The sequence below is a fragment of the Hetaerina americana genome, unplaced genomic scaffold (genome assembly GCF_022747635.1).
Source record: "Hetaerina americana unplaced genomic scaffold, ioHetAmer1.1.p SCAF_107, whole genome shotgun sequence".
Lineage (NCBI taxonomy): Eukaryota > Metazoa > Arthropoda > Insecta > Odonata > Calopterygidae > Hetaerina > Hetaerina americana.
The window spans coordinates 835,886-856,124 of record NW_027286148.1 but is presented as its reverse complement, the minus strand read 5'-3'; the positions used below and the strand labels follow the sequence as shown (position 1 = coordinate 856,124).

The following is a 20,239-nucleotide window of genomic DNA, read 5'->3' as shown; positions in this document are numbered from 1 at the left end:
CTTAAAAAGCTGTCCAACTTGTATATTTCCTACTTCCGAGTTGGTCTCAAAATTCCACACTCTCACCCTTTCCCGCCACCTCCTCCTCAACCACCCCCACTCTTTCAATATAAGCCTGACCTCCGCAGCATTTACAACCTTCCCCCTCCTCCCAAAGGCCCTCCGGTTTTTCCAAAACGCCAGCCACCACCGAACAATCCCAACACCCCCCCTCCCTCCGACAATGCCCATGACATTGTAAACCTTTCAAACACCAGCCTTTCAGACAATGAAATATCCGTTCTTAGCAAAGGCCTATCCTTCTCCCCTACACCAAAAATAAACCACATAAACATACTCACTGATACCCTCAATTTCTGCCGAAACCTTCGATGGCGCGCCTTCTGGAAATCACAAAGTAAACCTTTCAGTAACCTAAAAACCAATCTCGCACTTGACAAATTCCGCCCGGCTTCAACTCATGAGCCAAAACCCCTTCCTAGTAACCATCCTGTCGAAATTTTTATACGTCTTCTCATCGAAAAAGTTTCCAATCAATCCTTCAGAAAACATCTCAGACCGAAAAATAACCTCTCCATGAACGAACGTCATGCCCTAAAAACCCTACAGTCCAATCCTAACATCGTTGTTACCTCCGCCAACAAAGGCTCCTCTGTTGTAATTCTAAACACCAAAGATTATATTTCCAAAGCCCTCGCTCACCTGAATGATACATCCACCTATACCACTCTAACCAAAAACCCAACACAAACTTTCCAAACCGAAATTCGGTCTTTTCTCCTCCACTCCGGACCAGAAGAAGGCCTCACCTCCCAAGACATATCCCTACTTTCACCCCCAAACCCCAGAACACCCCAGTTTTATCTCCTCCCAAAAATACACAAACCCAACATCCCCTGTCGTCCTATAGTTTCCAGTTACAATTCTCCCACCGAAAGAATCTCCGCATTCCTTGACCACCACCTACAACCACTTGTACTCTCCTTGCCCTCCTTCACGAAAGACACGTACCACTTCCTCGACCGTCTAAATTCCGTCTCTATTCCCTCCACACCCAACCTACTTATGGCCACCATCGACGTTACCTCACTCTACACTTCTATTCCCCATGCAGAAGGTTTATCCTCCCTCCGGCATTATCTTTCTCTGCGCCCCCTACCCCAGCGCCCCTCAACGGAATTTCTCCTCAATCTTGCCACTTTCGTCCTTACAAAAAATGCATTCACTTTCCAAAATTGTTTTTACCTACAGACAAAAGGCACAGCGATGGGAACGAGGATGGCACCATCATACGCCAATCTCTTCATGGGCCATCTCGAAGAGACCTTCCTGTCACAGCAACCCCTTCAACCTCTTTTCTGGGTCCGCTACATAGACGATATTTTTATTCTCTGGACACATGGCTCTGACTCTCTCAACAACTTCTTATCCTCCTTAAATTCATCTTTCACGGTTAAATTCACCTCTTCCATTTCAGACTCCACTATCACCTTTCTTGACACAGACATCTCACTTCAAAACAACAAATTCACTACTTCAGTACACATCAAAGCCACTAACCATCAGCAATACCTACACCACACTAGCTGTCATCCTCAACACACAAAACGCTCGATTCCTAACTCTCTCTCCATCCGCGGACACCGAATTTGCAACACCACAGCCACTCTCAACAAATACCTTGCCAATCTACACCTTGCACTCCTCAAACGCGGTTACCCAGAAAAGTTGCTACGAAATAAAATCCACCGTTCCACCCGACCACACAAACCACATAATAACAAACCCACATCTGACGCAGGACTCAACCTTTGCACCACCTATTACCCCGGATCACACAGACTGAAAACCTTCCTTAAAGAACTGTTTCCAATTTTACATGACAATGACGCGACTTCATCCTTACTACCCCAATGCCCATCTATCGCATATAGACGACCCGCCAATCTCAAAAACCTTCTGAGGTCCACCAACCCTTTGGCGCCCCCCCGTGACAAATTTCCCAATATTTCCCCAACTTGCAACCGCCCCCGATGTAAAACCTGTCCTCTTATTATGCCTACTCCCCTCTCCCTACATCCCCTCATAGCCCCCCCACCTCGTTCCCACGCTAATTGCCTCTCAAAAAATATTATTTATCTTTTATCATGCAAGCATTGCACTTCCTTCTACATAGGTGAATGCATTACGCCCTTATCCATCCGAATGAATAATCACCGGTACTCCTGTAATTCTGCCTCACTCTCTTCTCTTCCTATCCCTTCACACGCCAATTCCCACAACCTTTCATTCGACCAGTGTTTTTCCCTCAGCATCCTAGAATCCCTACCTGATTCAGCTACCAACATAGAGGTGAGAACTCGTGAATCCGCCTACATACTATCCTTCCGTTCCTTTAAAATTCCCACCCTTAACCGCCATATTTAATTTCCCTCCCAGCATTCCCTCCACACCTCCCCTCCACACCTCCCCTCCACGCCCATAACTCTTTCCCCTCTCCTGTTCCATAGCATATTTTCAGTCTCTCTTGAAGAAGGCCCCTGAGAGGGCCGAAAGCTCGAACAATTTACCGTGTAAGTGTTCTTTTATATGTGTCTATTCTTTTCTATTTGTGTTATGTTGTGTCAGCCAATTATATATATATATATATATATATATATATATATAAACTTAATTGGGAGACTCACATCAGTCAGACCTGTAATAAACTTAGTAAAGCTGTTTATATGTTAAGAAAGCTCAACTTTATCATTTCAAATGAGTATCGTTTAACACTTTACCATGCCTTCTTTCAATGTCATTTGAATTATGGTGTTGAGTTATGGGGTCATTCCCCTCATGTTAAACAAATTTTGCTACTGCAAAAGAGAGCTATTCGCTCTCTTGCTAATATACCACCACGTGATTCCTGCAAACCTTTTTTTATTAGGTATAGAATCATGACTGTATTTTGTTTGAATATCTTTAAGGCTCTGATTCATGTGAAAGTTAATCTAGAAACTTACCAATTAAGATCCAACCTCCATAACTATTCCACAAGAGGTAAATCGAATCTAAATACTACTTATTGTAGATTGTCATCAACTTACAACACATTTCACAATATGAACATACGACTATATAACTATCTGCCTACTCAGTTGAAATCAGATGGTATTCAGAGTTTCAAGAATAGGGTATATACCTGGTTACTTGCTCACCCACTTTACTCATTGGATGAATTCTTTTGTGACAATCTTCATCACATTTAAGAACTTATGTTTATATATTAAGTAATATTATGATTGACGACATTTAATATGGTTGTACCATTTTTAAAATGAATAAAGTATTATTATTATTATTATTATTATTATGCATATTGTGCATATTGTGGTTATTCATTTGTTTCCCATTTGGGATTGGAACATTTTTCCCAAGATAGATCGTCTCAATTAGAATACCTCCATTCTATTCTTCTTTTACCTTCAACCATAACTTCCATGTCTGTTATTCATCGAGAATTAGTCTTTCAATGGATGTACAGATGAAAAAATAAACAGAAGAAAATAAAGTAATTTGATGTCCTCCTTACAAAAATATGAGTTTCTCTAATTCTTTTTTACATTTACCATCATCAGTTAGACAGTTACATCTCATTTTGCTCATTTTTAGGTAAACAACTAGGATCAGGAGCATTTGGAGTGGTAATGAAAGCAGATGCTTGTGGAATTGTTGAAGGTGAAGCAGTGACTACAGTTGCAGTGAAAATGGTGAAACGAAATGCAGACTATACACACATCAAGGCCCTAGCATCTGAATTGAAAATAATGGTGCATCTTGGAAAACACTTAAATGTTGTCAATCTGTTGGGAGCCTGTACAAAAAATCTAACTAAAAGTAAGTGGGGAAATAAGTATCTAAAAGCAGTACTGTGATTACTATGTATATGAAAGAACATGAGATACTTCTTTCATTAGATATACATTTGAAAATAGGGACACTATATGTCATGTTATCTTACATGCTTCTGTGTGAATACATGCACATTGAATTTACAAATTTCTAGGGAAAATATTGAGCATATGAAATTGAAATGTCTGTGCATATATTTTATGATTACTAGAACTGGGTTCACTGCACAGAAGCCCTTTTGAAATTAAAAACCAGCTCTTTGTACACGCTAGGATTAAACTCTTGCAAAGTTGATAAGATTTAAATAATTTGTCAAATATATCTGCTTATTTACAAACCAAAAATAAGCCATAATATAATTCATTCATCCAGGCAAGTTTTTATAACACTGCCAAAAACCATTACATTTATGGTCAAATTAAAGCAGAAGAGGAAGACAAAAGTGTAACAACTGGCACGATGAAAATGCATACTGTTTGCTTACAGGAGAGTTGCTTGTGATTGTTGAGTACTGTCGCTTTGGAAACCTTCAAAATTATCTTTTACGCCATCGTGAAGATTTCATAGATCAAATTGATCCTTCTACTGGTAAAGTTGATCCCCAGAGAGGAATGGAAGGCAATATGCAAGGTGCACCATCATCATTTAAAACTCAAGAAGCTGGAAAAGCTGATCCACGGTATGTACCTTTCACACTTTAATAATATTTGAATAAAATTAACCCACATCATGTTTGCCATGACAAATAAGTATGGAAAAATTCTGCAGCTTGCTTCGTATTCCAGTATATTTACTATATATCACTTACGTATTTCACATGATAAATTTAACCATATCATGAGTGACTACAAATGCATGGAAGGCTTTCCTTGAGAATCAATCAATAATACACAATTCTGTCTGACATGAGCTGCATACTTTCTAGCAAAAGAATGGCATGAGAAATTCAAAGTATAAAAAATTTTTATTTAAAAAAATCTTGTTGATTTATTTTAAAAGATTCTGTTCTGTCGATATAAAATCAGCATGTCTTTAGCATGCATTTGAAGGAAAACAATCTTGCATACCCTTCTAATAAATCATTAAATACACAAAAGGAGTTTTGATACCTGAATGAGTCCATTGCATTATATTGAATAATTTCCCTCTCCAGCACAGCTCTATAAATTCACCAAACTATGAATTGAAGTAATGAATATAATTGCTAACATAGCCTTTTTAAAACAACATTGCTATAACCTGTATGTTGGCAAAGGGTTTCCTGAATAATTTCACCAAAAATGCATGAATTTAGCATTCTAATGCCTGCGGGTAATGTCCTTATTTGTGGGCCCTCTGAAAAACAGAGATCTGCCTGTTGTTTGAGCACTGTTGCATCAATCCACCATGATGATGGTTTCTACGTTGATGCATGAGTAATGACTTAATCTTACCATACTGACATTTCGATTCCTGGCATGAGTTTGTGGTTGTGGAGTAGCCTGCTCATTAACAAGATATCTCCCCTGCCTGCTTGCACTGACAACTCACAGGATTAAATATGCAGCGCTGTCCTTCTCCACCAGTGCAAGTAGCCAAGGAAGCCAGGGATCTGTACAGGATTACAGAGCAGCACCAGTGGTGAAAGTGGATGACACAGCTTGCCATGGCAGCAATGGGCAAATCCTCAGCACTGATATGAGCTTTGTCTCCATGTCACCATCAGGCAAGTATTTCATCTGGAAAATGAAAACATCCTCATTAAAATGTTTGCAGAAAATGGTTAGCACCCTGTTCTGATTCACCCTTTATGCTTCCAAAAAATAATTCGAGGAATATCTAAAAAATTTCTAAGAATGTAATCTGAAGGAGAGAAGATCTCCTAATTAAGAATCATGTAAGGTAATATATAGTAAGAATAAGTAGTCTAAATATGTCTCCTTATTTCTAATTACTGCAGGAAACGTGCATCTGAGATCTTATAGCATCAAGTATTCATTAGATATGTAAGGAAATTTAAATGCAGCAATTTAAGGGTGTAAAAATCATTTGCCTTGACCAAGGCAAATGATTTTTTACTCTGAAATTGTTGCATTGAAATGCACATTAATGAATGACTCTGTAAAAAGTTATTGCTGCAGCATCTCCCGTAGTTTCTTGGAATATGTAAGGAAATGTTCTAATGATTGTTTTATCCTTACTGATGTCAACTGCTATGGATTTATGTTCCCAGTTTCAATCATTGTTTTAATAATACGCTAAATGAGGTTCCTGGAAAGCATCTTAATCAATTTCCATCTAGGAGTGAGAAGAAATCCTAGTGAATTCCCTATTCCACCCTGAGTAGATTAGTTTATACAATTTACATTTTTCAAAATTTATAAAAATTGAATTCAAGCCTCTGAGGTATCCTATCAAGCAGTCATCTTTTATTTGAGGTGTTATACAAACATTGCAATTGTATAACCATAAATCCCTGGTACAATTGGCCTAGCACACATATTCCATTCAAAGTTGAACCTTAGGACCCATTATGAATATCTTTCATGGCATTATCAATTACATCTATATAACATATATCTCTTCTCATAAAATGACTGAGATATATGAATAACAAATGAGAAAATTAACCATGAAAGTATGCTCAAAGCATCAAACCCTAATATTTCAAATAAACCACCATAAAATCACAGATACATCAGACAAAAATAATACAACATACATCAACAATAAATGATACACTAAGCAGGAACTTAAACACCAATATCCACTACACCGTTCAATTGTGGGCAAACTATTTTGCGTAGTCATATTTGGGACAAAAATGGCAAGTAACTAGTACTATACAACAGGATGGAACAAAATACAGAACACAGAATGTCATAAGAGTTATACTGATCTGTCCAATAAATATGCAAACTGGGGCCATAAAAACTTTATTTTGTAAAATTTAGTCTAAAATGATTTTGTCCCCTTCAAAACTAAGGGGACAAAATTAGCACTCTTTATTCATTACTATGCACTTATTCCATCTTCTTTTCCATAGTTTAGAGCACCCTTGGAAGTCCTCGGCAGTTAGGCATTTTCGTTTTCTCGTCGATTCTTGCTTTCTTAGGTCCATATGTGTTATGTGTTCACATTTTTGTATTTTGGGAATAAGAAAAAGTCACAGGGGGCAAGACCTAGCGAATAAGGAGGATGGTGATTGAATTATTTGCCAGAAACTGACAGACAATCAATGCTGAATGTGCAGGTGCATTGTCTTGGTGAAGGATCCATCCATCATGTTTGGTTAAAATAGTGTGCACTGTTGATTTTCCTAAATTCAGTTCATCAGCTATCATTCGGACAGTTTCTTGACAATTGGTAAGAACAAGAGACTGCACACAATCAATGTTGTCGTCAACACAGGTCGTTGAAGGTCATCCCTACCTTGCATCATCCATGGAGTCTTGTTGGCCATCTTTAAAATGCTTGATCCACTTGAAAATGGATGTTTTCTTCAGAGAATTATCATCGTAAACAACTGTCAACATTTCAGTAATTTCTTGGTAAATTTTACCGCACTTCACCAAAAACTTGATGTTGATTCGTTGCTCCATGATTTTGCCAATTTCTATTTTCGACAAACAGTAAAAACTCGACAATCCGGCAAGCGCAGACGGCTCATTGGGTCTCAGGCAACTAGCACCGCTAGTGGGCAGGGCTATAATCAGCGCCATGGCCGCCAGATTGCACCAGTTCGCAAATTTATTGCACAGACCACGTATTTAAGTATGCTTGTCAAGTATAGTCAAGTTGTGGTCTGATATTCCTCATCTTTTAGCCCTACTCCCTGCCACCCTCCTTTCCCACTCATAAGACCACTTAGTGCATGATAGGTATCCCCCACTCAGAGATTCGACAGAGGAAGATGGAAGTGGGTCAGGAGGCGATGGCCCAGATCCACTAACAAGTGTTGTTGAAGAGTTGAGTCCCATGGTGGGGTACGGCACAAAAAGAGAGGTAGGGGGCCGGGTGGGAGAGGGAGGATGGGCTGTGGAAACCTAGCGCATGTGGAAACGGAGAAGTGTGTAGCCCTTTTGACCGACTATCAGGAGTACATGTCATGCAAGAGTGAATCAAAAATCCTTTAAAGTGCTCTAAAATTTCAAAATGGTGTCCCACCGTTTTGTTAGTTGGCAATAGTGATAGCCATGGTTTGATGAGTGTCCCACGGTTAGCAGCATGATGCCAGAAAGCAACAATATGGTGGAACAATAATGTAAACATGGCAATTATTAATTTGCAACACAGAGGAACAGCACTGTCTCATTTGTTTGTTGAATAGTTATGAGGAGAAACATTGAAATTCATCAATGAATGAAAGTTTATGATTCATCTCTGCCACTCCAACAAGTTTACATGTGAACTAGGCAGCTCTTGAACATCATTACTCCTCTCTAAGAGACTCCCCTTAACCAGGTCAGGCACATCAAGTATTGACACCGGTGGCATTTGTAGAAGTCATAGCTTTTCTAGAGGTATGGTCAACTTTCAAAGTGTCTGAGTAACGTTCATGTATGTTGCATGCCATGAAAAGTACATATGAAAATAATATACCCGAGAATCTTTTGGGTTCAAGAAATCACGTGGTTAAAAATATTTATGATTCAAGGTTTTCATTTCACTCTCCTCAGTACATACCTCAGCCTAATTATGGCCACACCTAGCCTCTTCCCCCTCCTCCTTCCAGGATGGCACCCAAACCATCCCACCCTGCTAACATACTTGAGCAATATACATCTTGCAAGCTTCTGCTGAATGGGAGTATGTATGACTTGGGTGTTTGCTGAGAGATGAAAGGCAGCCGAGCCATTTCAGAAAATACAAAAGAACCTGACTGTCACCTGGAGATATAATCCCTCAACAAAGGCTCCACATTTTCCAACTCATCACACCCACATCCACTTTTTCCCTTCCTTACCAGAAGGAATCACCAATGGTAGGGCAGCTGCCACACTATTAAATATTATTTTCAATTTTCTTTCATTATTATATTTAGTTTACATTCAGCATCTTTAGAGGAGCCAAGTCTTTATACTTCAATGCCTCTAGTTAGGTCACAATATACCTATTTTCTTATGCTATCAGCCAAATGGATGAGCAAGATGTTTGAAAATGAAGGAAATTGGCAAATTAAGGAGTATACATATTTAAGAATGTGGTAGAATAATGGTATCTGTGTGAATGCAGTGGGTAAGCACAATGTCACTTTAAAGTGATTGATTTCAAAAGCCTTAATGTGAATCTGATCTATCATCATCTACAATGTTTTCAAAAAATTTCACTGAAAGGTTGGTCAGAGTGGGTCTCAGAAATGGTCCATCGATTCTGTGCAATTCAAAATGCTGTTAAAATTAGTACCGTCATCCTTACAACTGTCCCTGTATCTGGCGAAAGACAAGTCTTCTAGGTGTTACATGCTAGTCTGAACCTGCTAACTTCTGGTTTTATTTTGATTTTTAAAATCAATCTTATTTTTCTTATTCCATTAGCAGGTGATGAATGTGGAGTCACTGGTGGCAGCGGTACTGAACCTGAGTGGAGGACAAACTACCGTGGTGATTACGGAAGACGAGAGGTTCGTCCAATATGCACCAGCGATCTCATTTGCTGGGCTTTCCAGGTTGCTAGGGGAATTGATTATCTGGCATCACGAAAAGTGAGTACAACCTACAAGAGCCTAGACCTATTCAGTCTATTCTGGTGGCATTTGGCAGATATGGCTTGAGAGATTTATATTGTATAAATTGACAATATAATTTCTACTATACATTTGAATGCCTATAACATTGAAACTTATTAGCTATGGCAATGGAGTAAGTTTTCATCGTCATGTTTCATGGCACCATGAATATTTGCTACTTCTGAAAATCACTTGTTCAGTTCTCAGAAGACTTAATTACCAAAAAGTAAGAAGACCGATTGGTATGCAAAGTCATCTACCGATAAAAATATTTTGTTAAATTAAGAACATTATGAAATTTCCTATTTATTTAAGTGGATAGCTGGTACATTAATCTAATTTTTACCTTGCTAAATAAATAAACTTGGTATTTTTTCACACAAAAAACTTTATTATAATACTACCGGTTTCTACGCATAGGTGACATCTACATAAGGTATGATGCTTATTTTTTCAGTGATCATGAATTTTCCCAATGTAGAGGCTCAAATCATCGAATTCTCCAAGTTTTTCCTTCCGTAAACATAAATGGCCACCATATTATTTCATGTTTGTCCTAATTAAGGGTTGCTTGTGGGAGAATGTGGGCAAAGCAAAGTAGAAGAGGGAAGAAAAGACTGGAATTCTGGATAAAATTAAGGGAGATAGAAGTATGTATGCAGAGATAAAAAATGAGTTATTTTGATATGTAGAATCTAGTTTAAGGATATTTTGTGCCCTATGAGTCAGGGCTTATAAGTGCAGTAGTATATAGTGACAAGGTGTCATAAACCTGACCTGGGTCTATTGGAAAACCTATTCTTATCGAGTAGGCAACTGCTAAAATAATATTTATAATGTAAAGTTTCTTAATTTAGTAAATAAATTTTTAACCAAAAAATGACTGGCTAATGCTTACCATGGACTATGCAATAATGGGGTCCATCATGAATCTACTCTAACCCAAGAAACTACTGCTAGAAATGAATTTAACTGCCCAAAGAGCACTGTAATTGATTCACTAAGGGGGCATTAAAAGTACATTGCAACATGCATGGCTATAAAATGATGATTATTTCTAAACATTTCAACCAGAAGATAAGTAATTCATCAAAAAACTTACAAACCTCCTGATTAGCCATCATTTTTAACCAAACCTATGTCGCAAATATTCCATCAGTCACAAATGTATCACAATATCAATCAATCAGACATTCTAGCTGATATATATGAATATACCCCCTCCCTGGACTACAACCTTGATGTGGTGTAAGGGAATGTGCATTCTGATGACCCCAAAGCTGAGCTGGCGGGAGTAAAAATAATTCCTCGTGGTAGGGTCACCCATGCCAGATAGGTCGAAGGTTAGGAGCAGGACGAAAGGTAGTCCATACAGCGTCTGTTCCTCAGTGAGGCGGCTGCAATGGCGTCTGGCCCCTGTGGGACATCCAGTAAGTAGTGATGGTGTCACATTTAAAACACTAATGAGGAAGGCAATGGGAAACCACCTCAATTATCATTCCCAAGATAAAAATGATGGATATTACAGAGAATATGAGTCCTAGCAACTATGGGACTTGGCCCAATTGGCCGTGTGTCATGCCCCACAGCGGGGGAGGCAAGGCTTCCGCGGTCGTCATCCTACAAAACCCATGCAAGGGAAAACCAGTAGCAGCAGGACAGAAGACGCAGAAGAAGAAGACCACATTAGTTAGAATAGGATCGTGGAATGTCAGGACAATGATGAGGACAGGAAAACTGGAGAATATTAAGCGAGTGATGGAAAGGGGAAAAATAGATATTTTAGGTCTATACGAGGTGAGATGGAAGGATAGCAGGGATTACTGGAGTGATAAGTATAGATTAGTTAACAGCGGCAGGGACGAGAGCCAACGAGGGGTTGCCATAGTATTAAATAAAGAGGTGGGAAGAAGCGTAGTCAATATAGAACAGGTAACAGATAGAACATTACTAGTAGAGATAAAAGCAGAACAGACAAACTTGGTCATTATTCAGGTATGCATGCCACCGAGCAACCATAAGGAGGAAGAGGTTGATATAATATATGACCAGTTAAAGGACATAATCGCGTGTGTTCCCGCAGGGAAACATTTGATAGTTATGGGGGATTGGAATGTGACGGTAGGTGAAGGAAGAGATTGTGATGAGGTGGGAGACTATGGTTTAGGCACGATGAATGACCGCGGGCAGAAAGCAGTTGAGTTCTGCAGGAGACAGGGGTTAGTCATCACCAACACTTGGTTTAGACACAACAAAAGACGCAGGTAAACATGGAAAATGCCCGGTGACTCAGAAAGATATCAGCTAGATTATATTCTGGTTAGACACAGGCTTAAGAACTGTGTAATAAACTCGCACAGCTTCCTGAGCTGATAAAGACTCTAATCACAATTTAGTTATTATGAAATTTAGCATCCGTTTCAAAAAGATAAGGCAGAGGCGGCGAGTTAGAAAATGGAATGTAGAAGCATTAAATGGTTTGAAAAGGAAGGAATACAAACAGGCGGTAGAGAAAATCATTGGGGATGGTAAAGGCCTTAGTACTATCAAAGAAAAATGGGAAATGATCAAGAAAGGGTTGTCTAAAGCCGCAAAAGACACTATTGGAACCGTTAACGCTAAAAGGACTAGGAAACCATGGATCACGGATGAGATGATTACAAAGATGGATGAGCGGCGAAAATGGAAGAATGTAAATACAGGGTTAGGCAAAATGAAGTACAAAGAATTGAACAATAACTTGAGGTGGGCAACAAATAAGGCAAAAGAAGCATGGTGGAAGACGCAGTGCGATGATATGGAACGTCTGCAGAGGAAGGGTGAAATCAGTGCGCTGTACAGCAAAGTTAAATCGTTATCGGGAAGTAAGAAAGGAAGATCTATGCTAACAGTTAGAGATAAGGCGGGTTAGGTAATAGTTGACGCAGGAAAGATCCAAGAGAGATGGAAGGAGTATATAGAAGAGCTGTATAGTAAAGAACTTAAACCAACAAAGTTAGACATTGAAAAAGAATATGATGTAGAGGAAGACAGCTTAGGTCCAGGCATACTCGACGATTAGATGGAAAGGGCAATTCGAGAGATGAAACTAAATAAGGCCGTGGGGGTGAATAAAATTCCTGCAGAACTACAGAAATGTGTAGGAAAATGTGGGAGGAAGAGGCTATATGGGCTGATTTGTAGTATCTATGAGGAAGGAATATGGCCGGAAGACTGTGAAATCAATGTTAGTTCCTATTCTGAAAAAGGTAAAGGCCACGTCATGTGAGGACTATAGGACAATTAGTTTGATATCCCACGCAGCTAAAGTTGTTCTCAGGATCATAAACAAAAGGATAGAGAGTAGGGCAAATGATTACTTAGGGGATGATCAGTTTGGGTTTAGGAAGGGGAAAGGTACGCGTGATGCCATTGCAGTAATGAGATTATTAATCGAGAGGAATATAGAATACAACCAGGAGGTATTTGCCTGTTTCGTAGATTTCAAAAAAGCATTTGATAGAGTGAATTGGAAAAATTAATGAGTATATTGCAGAAAATAGGAATAGATTGGAGGAACAGGAGGCTAATCCACAACCTGTACATGTCTCAGACTGCTCAGGTGCGAGTGGGGAACGGGGAGTCTGAATGGGCAGTGTTAGGAAGAGGTGAAAGGCAGGGTTGCCCATTATCACCTTTGCTGTTCAACCTGTATGTAGAGGAAATGATTTAAGAGGCATGGGAAGAACTGGATGTAGGAATGAAAGTGGTCGGGGAATTCATAAAATCAATTGGGTTCGCTGATGACCAAGCTTTAGTTTGTCAGTCAGCCAAGGGGTTGCAGGTATTGCTGAGTGAATTGGAAATGCAGTGCGACAGATATGGGATGAAAATCAATATTAATAAAACAAAGGTTATGCGATTATCTAGAAAGAATAAGGCTAAGCTAAACATTAAAATAGGAGGGCAAAAACTGGAGCAGGTAGAACGGTTTACGTAACTCGGAAGTGTTTTGGACCAACACGGTCAAAGCAGTTGGGCGGCAGAGTGAGGATATTAAGAAAAGACTCGTAAAAACTTTGATATGCAGCGTAGCTATGTATGGTGTGGAAATGTGGTCATTGAAGCAGAAGGATAGACGTAGATTGGAGGCTTTTGAAATGGTGTGGAGAAGAATGGAGAAGGTGAAATGAACAGAGAAGAAAACAAATGAGGAAGTACTTGGTATGGTGGGCGAAGAGAGGGGTTTGTTGGGAGAAATCCTAAGGGAAGGAAGAGGATATGGATGTTGGAAAGGATTGAGTGAGGAAGGAAGTACTCAGAAATGAAGAGGGACCTGATGTAGAGTAGGATGTTGTGTTTTCCTAGGGGCCACAAATTATTTAATTAGTAATTACGTCCATCCAAAAACCTACCTTAACCGGTAGATTACCTTATAATAATAATATATGATTATACAAATATTCCAGGTACTGCATGGGGATTTGGCTGCAAGAAACATTTTATTAGCAGAAGATAATATAGTCAAGATATGTGACTTTGGATTGGCCAAGAGCATGTACAAGTCTGACAATTACAAAAAGAAGGGAGATGTAAGTAGACACATAAAAATAATTTATGGCATTGGTTTCCAATTTTTTCATTAGGAGATACATCACCTACATAGTTATGTCTCAGCCAGAGATATAGGAAATAGGCTAAAACCTTTGCAACTGATGTAATTTTGATTAAAAAAACTAGAATCAGATGATTTTAAGGTTCATTAAGATTACAAACTAAGAGTAAAGTCAAGATTTCATTGAGGACAATTAATTATTGAGCAATTGATATTTCGACTGTACCCATATCTTAATTTTATTTAATTGATTACAAATAAATTTGCACCACTAAATTTATTATATTACAAAAACGTCAATTATTATATCATTTTGCTCTGTCTGAACTGACTTCTAAACGAGTTGAATAGTTAATGTTACGAAACAATAATATGGTTTTTTACCACTATATAGCTATTAAGTCCACTCATTTCTTGCTTGTGCTAAGTTTCACATGATTTTTTCAGGGGCCATTGCCAGTCAAATGGATGGCTATAGAATCCATAAGGGACAGGGTGTTTTCCACCCAGTCAGATGTGTGGTCATTTGGTATTGTCTTATGGGAATTTTTCTCTTTGTCCCGGACTCCATATCCAGGTAATGATGTTTTATTTTTTAATGTTCTTTCGAATGACTTTGTTATGGCATTGAATCAAAAACAATTTATATCTCTTGCCTTTTAGGAATGGAAGCTGATGAAAGGTTATACAATAAACTTGTTGCTGGTTACAGAATGGAGAAACCTCCATATGCCACAGATGATATGTAAGTGAAAAATATGGAATTAAACCATACAGAAACACCATAAGATACAAGTTGATATTTAAAAACGTTCATATTAATCATAAGACTAAGTGTTTTTTTAGATATTTTAAAGCCACACCATGTTATTTGGTTAGTGATGGAATTATATCACACTTTCTTGAGTATGAGTGCTGCTATTTTGAAGTAACCATACGATTGGGTATTATTATTTCAATTGGACCAGATAATGTTCAAAAGAGCCAGGAGACTTTTTAAAAAAAGTTTTTGAAAGCCCTTTATACTGCAACAGATGTAGGGGAAACTATATGTGCCGTAATTAACTAAAATAATATCTACAATCAATTGATTTATTTTCACGATGTCCTCTAGGCATGAACATAAACATAATATTTGCTTGAATTAATTCAACTTTAAAATGAAAATTTGAAAAGTAAATATGCTAAAAATTACCTTTTTTGCAGATACACAACAATGCTTGATTGCTGGAAGGTTAAGCCAAATGAACGACCAACCTTCATGGATCTAACAGACATTCTAGGTGGAATGCTTGAAGATGCAGTCAAAAGAGTAAGAATGCTATTCCTACATTAAGAATACATATAGTGGGTATTACAGTATCTGCTTTACATTGGAATTTAAATTACCCCACCACATAATACCCCGTGTGCAGGGTATTATGTAGATGTTAACTGAAATTGAAACTGGCTTTGAAATTATGCTTGCATAGGCACTGTGGGCAATGAGGAATAATTTCTCATGAAAACAGCCATTTCTAAGTACTGTAAATTCCCAGCATAAAGCTCTCCAAATTTCCCTGGCCTGTTTTCGTAACTAGTCTGGAAGAAGGCAGTCCATGTTAGTTTAATATATTTAGGAGTTCCCCATATGTCTAGGAGAAATAACATATTTAAGTTGATTGTGAAAATGTATTTTTATCCAAATGTTGGTTCTGGCCCTCATCATAGAATATTTTTTGAGTTACCCTCATCATAAACTTAATACTTATAATTTGTGGGCAAATATTAATCCCTGTCTTTAAAAAAAAGGGTTATGTACTGTAGTGATAGCATAGTCCATAGTCCTCTTATTTTCATCAAGTTCTTGATGCTACGACCTATAGAGGAGCAGTTTTACACAAAAATTATTGCAGATGTGTATTATTAAGTTATTCTTCTTGAGAGTGGTCATCTTGTAGTTATACAATCACAAATGCATGTGCAATAATTGAAAGCAGTTTTGGAATTCATGTAAGAATCTTTTTTACTGTTGGTTCCATACCTTTATTGCATGAAAATGAGAAACTAATTAATTATCATTGTGTTTCAGCACTACATTGACTTGAACAATCCATACATGTCCATGAATGACCAACAGAAGGAGAATGCGGACTACCTCGGGATGATGAGTGAACCCAGTTATGCAAATGCAGTCAGAGAAACAACACCTCAAAGGGAATATGTTAATGTGCCCATCAAGACTGAAGATCCAAATGAGGATTACATGACAATGAGCAGTCCTGTGCCACAATCCGAGGATGGTGCAGAGAGTGAATCTGGCTATTTGTGCATGAGAAGTGGGTCCTTGGGAAGTGGTGGAAATCCTTCAGTGATCTTTAGTCCCAGGCCTGTTGCCCCACAGACCTTTACTTTTGAAGTGCCATCGCCCCGAAATCCATCAAGACTGTCCCCTCGAATACGACCAGTTGAAACTAAAGGTGCTGAGGGACCAGAGTTAAGCCCAATGCTTCCTGGTTGTGTCTCCAGCAATGAAGGCTCCCCCATTCCAGGCCCACAAACAAACACCCTCCGTAAAGAGGACTCCCTGGACTCAGGGATGGGCAGCCCCAATTCCTACTTTAACCCCACCTATCGGAGCCTTCCAAAAACAAATGGCCAATTACCTCCCAATCTTGAGGTAAATGAGGCTGGCTACGTGAACATTCCACAGAGTAAGGAAATCTCAGCCAAAAGCAGGCAATCTGACCGGTCAAGCGGTTTCCAGTCAGAGGTGGAAGAAGGGCCACCAGCAGACACTTCTAAGAATGTTTCCCCTTATGAAACACCAATTCAAATCATGACCTGAGGGTAGATGGGTTGACCTGTGAATTCCAAGGTTTATTGACCGTACTGACCTGACATGCTCAAGAAGAGCATCCCATGTGTAGAGAAGCATACTCCCATGTGAAGTAACTGCATTTATGTGTGAGAAGTTGATTTTGAAAGGCACAATCATATGTAATTACCTTTCAGTTGATACCCTGCTCAATGCAGAGCCTTTAGATTAGAATTTTTCCTTTGCAGTTAAATGTGTACAAATGTTGTTGAAAAGTTTTGCAGTGGATGGGGAATCTAAGCATTCCTTAGACTTTCTACTTGAGTGTTGATTGCTATTTTCTGAAGCTTGAAGCTGACCTGAGACATCACTGGAAAAAATGCTGCAAAGGACAACCCTTGTCATTTCATTTACAAGGAAGGAAATTTTTGTGACACATACTGAGCGTACAAATGTATATAGCATGATAACATTATAGCTGGTGAATGTTCATGAAATTTGGATGCATAAAGATCTTGCCACAAATTTCCTAGTCAAATACTAAGTCTTATTATTACATTTACAGAAGAAATAACTCTCTTGAGCATTGGGATTGAAGTGTCAAATAATGTGTTCAATTATTTCTTTCTATATTCAATTATAGTGCAAAACCTGTCATTTTAATTTTATAAATTTTTGTATATATTATATTTCAATACAAAATTCATGTATTTTTATTTATTTCATCTTTTTCAACAGAGCTTTTATTTGATAAGGGCCACTGATAATGATGAAAAAGAGAATAAATACATAAAATGAGGCATGGGAAAAAGAGAAAATTGTTGCAGGATAAATTTTTCTATGGTTAATTTGTTATGCAGTCCTTTGTTTACCTCAACGTATCTCTTTGAAGATGGCACACAGTTACTTTTATCTTGAAAGAGTTTCTCTTAGGGATTTCCTCTGGCCATTTAAAATTTTATTAGGACAGGGCAATTCATGAAGACAGTGCATAACCTCTGGATGTGGTAGGGCAAACATAAAATCATATGCCTCCATCACAATCTAAAGGCATGCACTATCTTCCTAAATAATCATATCCACTCTCGCATTTATTCAGTTTTGAAATCTGTTAAACATTTTAGCAGTAGGGTCCTACTTATTTTGTAGGGACCAACATGTTAACTCCTAGTTTTATAAATGAGGAATCATAAATGATTTTACATCATTTACACTTGTGGTTGTAAGATACAATACGAACAAGAATAATTTGGGAAAGAACTTGTTAATTTCATACATATTATGTTAATTTGTAAAACCTCGACCCCCTCTTATTTGACTTGACCAGTTATCACTGACTCCCTCAACACCATTTATCAAATTCGTCTACACAAAGGAATAATGCATAGAAATCCATAGCTGTGAGGGTTAGAAATCTTCATTTAGGCTCAAAAGATTCTAACCTGGGGTTTATGATCTATACATACCCTAAATACATATCTTCACCCAAAGATAACTCCTAAATTCTTTTTACCGTCAATATTAAATTACTTTAAATGAAACTGGATATTGCCAATTCTGGAGGCAAAAATGAAATTGGTATATATAAATATATCCCAATACACTTGTATGTTTACATATTAATTGGGTAACCCGTAATTGATGCGTAACGACAATTCCAGGTATTCATTTACAGACTAGAGCATATTATTTTTTAATAGATTGAACAGCTTTTTCTTGAAAATAGGTGGTTTTGTTTCATGTTTGATTTCATGGGGAAGTTTATAGAATAACCCAAAGCCCATTGCTTTGGGCCCATGAGCAGTATTGTGTTCTGACAAATAACATTGCAGTTCCTTGTGTAGTGACTATGGCAATTGTGGTTGGACTTGTCCTGAGAAATATTACCCTTTGCATGCAAGATGACATTAAATATATATATATATATATATATATATATATATATATATATATATATATATATATATATATATATATATATATATATATATATATATATATATATATATATATATATATATGCAAGGTACTGGCAATAAACCAAGTCTTTTGAAGAGAGTTTTACATAATGCATTGCTCATAATACGTATAACCCTCCTTTGGATTTTGAATATTATGCCCACATGGGGAGAGGAACCCCAGAAGAGGATACTAAAAGTAACACGGGAATAAAATTCACCATAGTAAATGGATAGAAGGACCTCTAAATTTACAGAATATTTAATATTTCCAATGAGGAAGCATAGGGAAATTACCATTCTACGTAACTTGAAAATGTGTTCCTCCCAAGACATGTTTCTATGCAGGATAACTCTCAGGAATTGGATACCGGAATTTTGGGAAATGCTTACACATCCTACATCCATTGAGATTATAGTGGAAATGGTATTTTTATTAGTGAAATAAATCAGGCTGGATTTGTTTTAATTGGGTTTTATGAAGTTAATAAGACACCATTCATTGAAAATCTGAGCTACTTCAGCTGCTCCCTGTCAAACTGTCTATGGAGGAAGCTGACATAATAATATTTGCACTGTCAGGATACAGTAATGGGTCTATTCCCTTAATGAACTTAAGCTTATCTAATAGATCATTGGTATAAATTAAATATAAATTAGGGCCAAGTGCAGAACCCTGGGGAACACCCAGTGTTACTTCTCTACCAGGAGAAATAAATTTGGAGCCATTTCTCGAGAGCTCCACATTCTGATGCCTCAAATGCCCGGATTTGTGGAAGAACAAAAATTGGGTTTTGCACCATGACAATGCCCCTGCTCACACATTGTTACTTGAGCTGGCCAAAAATAACACACTAATGATGCCGCAGCCACTGTATTCCCCAGATCTGGCCCCCAATCACTTTTTCTTGCTCCCGAAACTGAAGAGCCCCATGAAAGGACGACGCTACGCTATGATTGACGAGATTAAGACTGCATGGAAGGAGGAGCTGAACAAGATCACAAAAGATGATTTTTTGAAGTGCTTCGAGTATTGGAAAAAACATTGGCACAAGTGTATACTATCTAATGGGGATTACTTTGAAGGGGGCAAAATAGATATTCATGAGTAAATAAAAACATTTTGAAAAAACACAAAAGTCACGATAAATTCTGAACAGACCTTGTGTCTCTGCAAGGAGGTAATATGAAGATTATAAATGAGTATGTAATACATACAATAATGTATAAAGGTATGTATTTTATCTCAGAAGTTGTTCCTGTCACATTTCATATGGATCATCCTGTAT

The 20,239-nt window shown here is 37.9% G+C and overlaps 1 protein-coding gene across 5 annotated transcripts in view; it reads left to right on the top strand.

Annotated features, from left to right (window-relative positions):
* The window catches only part of LOC139700717 (vascular endothelial growth factor receptor 1-like), a 204,921-nt gene extending 187,129 nt beyond the window's left edge, over nt 1-17,792 (top strand). For 3 of the 5 annotated variants that reach the window (XM_071599162.1, XM_071599163.1, XM_071599166.1), the window contains exons 17-25: nt 3,655-3,879; nt 4,381-4,573; nt 5,427-5,599; nt 9,411-9,577; nt 14,050-14,172; nt 14,643-14,772; nt 14,859-14,940; nt 15,402-15,507; nt 16,267-17,792. In XM_071599162.1, coding sequence (XP_071455263.1) covers nt 3,655-3,879; nt 4,381-4,573; nt 5,427-5,599; nt 9,411-9,577; nt 14,050-14,172; nt 14,643-14,772; nt 14,859-14,940; nt 15,402-15,507; nt 16,267-17,022 — 1,955 coding nt within the window. In that variant the 3' untranslated portion in view covers nt 17,023-17,792. The remainder of the gene's footprint in view (nt 1-3,654; nt 3,880-4,380; nt 4,574-5,426; nt 5,600-9,410; nt 9,578-14,049; nt 14,173-14,642; nt 14,773-14,858; nt 14,941-15,401; nt 15,508-16,266) is intronic. The other 2 variants (XM_071599165.1, XM_071599164.1) reach the window with 2 other exon arrangements.
* Nucleotides 17,793-20,239: the final 2,447 nt, after the last annotated feature.